The sequence below is a fragment of the Cariama cristata genome, unplaced genomic scaffold (assembly GCF_000690535.1).
Source record: "Cariama cristata isolate BGI_N322 unplaced genomic scaffold, ASM69053v1 scaffold12436, whole genome shotgun sequence".
NCBI classification, from domain to species: domain Eukaryota; kingdom Metazoa; phylum Chordata; class Aves; order Cariamiformes; family Cariamidae; genus Cariama; species Cariama cristata.
The window spans coordinates 70,646-75,630 of NW_009623880.1; the positions used below are offsets into that span (position 1 = coordinate 70,646).

Genomic DNA, 4,985 nt, shown 5'->3' on the forward strand with positions numbered 1-4,985 from the left:
AGGGGGGCCCCCAATTCGGCTCTCTGTGACCAGAACAGGAAAGCAATACTCACATGCAGGGTGGTAGAAAGGGTAAAAACAATTAAGTGTCCTCCACTAACAAACCTGGAAAGTTTTGGTTTCCTTCCTGCACCCAAGCCAGGCATTTTTAGGTGACAGTTTAGGCAGAGGGCATTAGAAACAACTGTGCATTTTACGGTCCCCACCTCAAAAATGTGTGACAATTATGTAGGAGGGGAGAAAAGGCAAGAAAGCACTCTAAAAGAATATATACACATCAGATTTAGTTAGAGGAATAGGTTTACTATGAACAGTGAAAATACTGCGGTAGAGACTAGAGATTATCATTCCAGATCCCATTCCAGACCAGCTGTAGTAATTTTGTAATTAAATACATTTTCTGCTAAAAAAACAAAACAAACCCCCAAATCCCTCAATCTTGGGCTTGAAGGTTAAGCCATGTAATACAGCAACTTTAAAGCCCAAATCTGCCATGACTTATCCTTCACAGTTATCCTGTGAAGTTGTGCTGGCCGCTTATACATTCTCAGAGATGACCAAGTGCTGGTTACGGCCAGCAAGGCTCTCTGCGGATTTTGAGTGACCAGGGAAGATGTGTCTCCCACAGAGGGATATGGGAAGGCAGGACTCCACCATCAAGACCAACACCGTTGTGAAACACAGCGCGAATACCTGTGGTCGGCATTGTTCTTGTGCTTCCCGCTCCAGAGTCTCCTGCTGACAGCTGATGGGGGAGGAGAGGAGGGTAGAGGAGGGGGAGGAATGGATGGCAGGGGAGGTAAGTTTCTTTTATTCCTAGCTGCTGGTACCCAGTCCTCTTCCCCCTCATGTCTGAAAGTCCGACGGGGCTTTGGCAGCGGGTTGATGAAGGGTTTCTTCTCTGGCATCCCTGGCTCTGTGTACACATTCTCCACCGTGCAGTCCTTGGATTTCACATGAGAAGTTCTTACCTCTTCTAGAGTCCCAAAAATTGGCTCACTGATTTCAGAGTCCAAGCCAAGAAGTCTTTTGTTGAGCTCAGCCCCACATATGCTCTCGTGGCCCTCAGAGGCAGTGTGTCCTTGTGCTGGCTTCTCCTGCAAGCACTGTGGGGAATAGTAAGTACCAGGCAACTGTGGCTGCAGCTCTGCTGAGCCATCTTTCAAAGCCTGCTCTAGCTTCTTGACTTGACTAAGCACCGAAAGATTCTCCTTCTGGACCTCCCACTTCCCACCTTTCACCTCCTTGCATTTTCCAGGGCTGGACTCCACTTCCTCATCCTTCTGTGCTTCCCCCTTTCGCTCTGCTGCCTGCCCTGTGCCTTTCTGACTTCCTGCTTTCCGTTCATTCTCTTTGCCTGCCCCTTTGCACTCCAGTTCCCAGTTCATAAGTCTCTTGGTCTCCACCTTCCGAGTCACCTGTGCTTCCCCACTCGTCTTCTCAGTTACACAAGGCACCTTGTGCTCCTCTTTAACTCCCTGCTCCTCCTCTCTGCGAGGAGCAGACTGTGTTTCCTTTTTCCCTTCCCATTCTGAAATTTTGTCCTTGATGCTGAAGGACTTATTCCTCAAGCCAATTTTGCCAGCTGACCCTATATTCTGAGTGCCTCCTATCTGTCTCCTGATGATTTTACTGTTTTCTTTAACATTCAGATCCACAGATGGGTCACTGATGATCATTTTGGGACTAAGCATGTTCTGCTGAAAGCAGTCTATCCTTGGATCCAGCATCAAGTTCTCCAAGGCTCCCAGTGGGTTCTTCACCACAGAAGAAACTGGTTCAATCTCAGGTGTCAAACCCAGGGTGACAGAGGCACCTTCAGAATATCTCTCACTCAAAAATCCACAGGAAGGTCTTTCCAATTCCTTCACAGCTGCTGTGTTGTTCTTATCTGCAAGCTTGATCCTACACATCGAAGACAAAAACAGAAGAAACACTCACCACCATTGATCACCCCTGGTTTAGTTCATCAGCTCCACAAGCTGTACTCATAAAGCTGGTAACAGTAGAGGATGCTCAAACCAAGCACTTGAGAGATGGGCTTATGGCTGAGGATGCTCAGAGGAAGGTCCTTCTAACCAGAACACAATGCTCTCCTCTCATTATGACTAAGAAACTGTTTGAAATTAAGTCTTTCTTTGTGGCAGAAGTAGCTGGCAGGTGAGAGAGGTATTTTTTGTACATCAGACAGGCTGATACCAATGAGACGTTCACCAGCATATATGTATATGTGTGTGTGTGTGTTCGGAAGTGCAGTAGAGTTTTGGACGCCGTCAGGGCATTAAGCAGGTCCACTGCAAATAAATGCAAAATGGACTATTTGCAAACAATAGCAAAATTGCTGCTGTTAAACAGAGGAGGAAAACATGATACAGCTGGCGTTCCTCTAGTGCCTACTCAGAGGCTCTCTCTCCATCTATCCAAATGTTCCCCAATTACATATTAATGCATAAAGACCGTACTTTTATTGTTATATCCCTATGGCCCTACCATCCCAGGCCACACATGGGCTTGGGCTCGCATGCACCCAGGTACACTCTCTCAGCCTACAGCATGTGACATAGCACCTACACGCCAGGTTCAGCGTTCTCAGAGCAAAGGATTAAGCGTCTTCACTGTTTGAGTTCAAACTGCACCAAAAATCCCTAATATATTTAGTCTAGGGATTTCCAAGTGTGTGATATCACAATACCAATATTGTGATATTTTATCAATAAAGTTCTGTCTGGACCGACAGTTACTCCAACACAAAATGTTTCTGAACCAAAGGACTTAGCTATGTCTTTGGGGTTTGCCTGGGCTTGGGAAAGAGTACCACGACAACACAAGGTAGTTACTGGGATGCAAACCTGTATCATTAGAACCATTTAACCATGATCCCAACACCGAGATTCAACTCAGGAAATTGCTCCATTAACTTAAATGTATCATGTGTGCCTCTTCCAGAACTTGGTGCTCTTCTAAGAGCATCCATGTGGATACCCCATGTACTGGTAGGCCTTGAGCTTTGTCCTGGAGTTAAGCAACGCTGGCAGCCATTGCAGACTCAGTTGTAGCGCAAATTGAGTCTAGGACCGGTTTGTGAGCAGAAATGGGACCATAGCCAGACACTGTTCTTTCCTAGCCTCACAGATATTTAACTCCTGGCTGTTTCAGTGACAACATCATGCTTTGGTTAAGAGCGGGCACTGTGAACACCATGGCCTTTCCCAAGGAGCAGTGCATGGCAGTGCCACTGGTGGTTGGACTGCACAGTAGAAACCTAGGTTGGACACTGGGAAAACCTTGCAATGGGTGGGACATTAGGGCTTGTCTGAGGAGTCTAGGGAATGGAATCTCCAGTGCTGAAGATTTCAAGTGCAGGCAGGGCAAATACTGACAGGGATCATCAGCACAAATGGTCTTGCCTTGGGGCAGACCTCTTCTAGCACTGAGTCTAGAACATTATCAGCCTGACTGGATGCTAAAATGCACAGTATCACAGTGCTGAGATGGCAATGAAACCACCTGAGACCTATGGGGCTGTGTTTTAATGTGTGAGGAGAGAGGGACAGTGCAGAGCAGAGAGAATGTTTCCTTCCTTTGGTTTTCTTTCTGTTGGGGATAATAAAGACAAGTAAAGCACCCCAGCGTTGAAACATGGAAAGCTCTTACCTCTCAACAGACTTGCAGACACTGCTTTCAGACTTGCTGCTCACATCGGTCGCCCTGCTAGCTGTCATCATGTCAGCACACAGCAGGGCAGCAGGTCACCTGCAGACAGACACAAGGAATAGGCATTGCTCTGTGCTCAGCATCCTTCTCTTCCTTCTACAAACACATGCATGTTTCTTCTTGAAAGCCAGGAGAAGAGCAGAAGCAAGACATGACAGCTCTCTGAGGACAGCCTCAGTTTCCTCTTCTGAGAAATGGGAAGAGGGGTGACAGTGTTACTCCTCAGAAGCCCAGGGAGGAGTCAACGGGTTTCAAGGGCAACAATTATCTTTGACTTGCCATAAACTGCTGTACCATGACTTGAATATGGAGTATGTTTTATGAAGGCTTTTATTGTTGCCAAAATCTCAGTGGATTTAGATTTTTTCCCCCTCACAGAAGACTAAAACAGAAACAATTTTAAAACAACCTGTGTTAAGGCCATATGATTGAAGTGGCCCCTGTGCATGCAAAAGTGTCACAATGTCCCCAGCTTGAGACAGAAAACATTTTAGGCTGAATGCACTGCACTGCAGCCACTGGTTTCCTCCTCTCTGATGGGCCATGTTAGCCTGCTACTGATCTGAGTTCAGAGACAACTCCTTGTGGTGGTAAGATAAATCAGTCACAAAAGTGAATCATTCCATTTGCCTCATGATTTCTAACATTCATGGAGCTACTGTCCCTCTCTTTCTTTTGAGTATTGCTATTACCTGGTCAATGCAACAGAATCCGTCCTCTTTTTATTGCCCCACAATATTCTTACTTGTTAAATAAAAAATAAAATATTTACTCTGTTACTCTGTCGTAACTCTGTCATACCATCTCTCCTCACTTCTCAAGGTGGTCTGCCTGCTCTGCAGCATTGCAGTGACAACACACTCACCATCTTGTAGGCAATACTTGGAAAACCTGAAGCCTCTCAAATCTGCCCACTTGGCTGGTCTGCCAGATGCTGCCCCACCATGCCTAGCATTTGGCAACAAGATCGAGTGCCTCAGGAAATTTAGTAGGTTCTTCTCATTAAAAAATAAAACCCACCACACCAGAAACAGTAAAGAACAAAAGGATCTCTCGTTTTCACTGTTCAAGTATTCTGGGTAGACAGAGGAAAAAAGAAAAAAAAAAAGAAAAAAAGAAAATCAGTCTTGTTTGTTCGCAGTTTTCTCTCCCTCACTTTATCCCACACTGGCAACGTTCCTGAGGCGAGGAGTGAACTCTGGGTCAACTCAATGTGTACACACTTGGGGCAGCTCATTGCTAACCATTTAGTGGACTCTCCTTCCCCAGAC

At 46.0% G+C, this 4,985-nt stretch overlaps 1 protein-coding gene across 1 annotated transcript in view; it reads right to left on the bottom strand.

The window, feature by feature from the left end:
* DENND2A (DENN/MADD domain containing 2A) overlaps positions 1 to 3,725 on the bottom strand; it is a 36,421-nt gene extending 32,696 nt beyond the window's left edge. The window contains exons 1-2 of the mRNA XM_009702940.1: positions 3,655 to 3,725; positions 694 to 1,905 (exon numbers count right to left, since the gene is read on the bottom strand). Of these exons, the coding sequence (XP_009701242.1) occupies positions 694 to 1,905; positions 3,655 to 3,725 (1,283 nt within the window). The remainder of the gene's footprint in view (positions 1 to 693; positions 1,906 to 3,654) is intronic.
* Between the last annotated feature and the right edge of the window lie 1,260 nt (positions 3,726 to 4,985).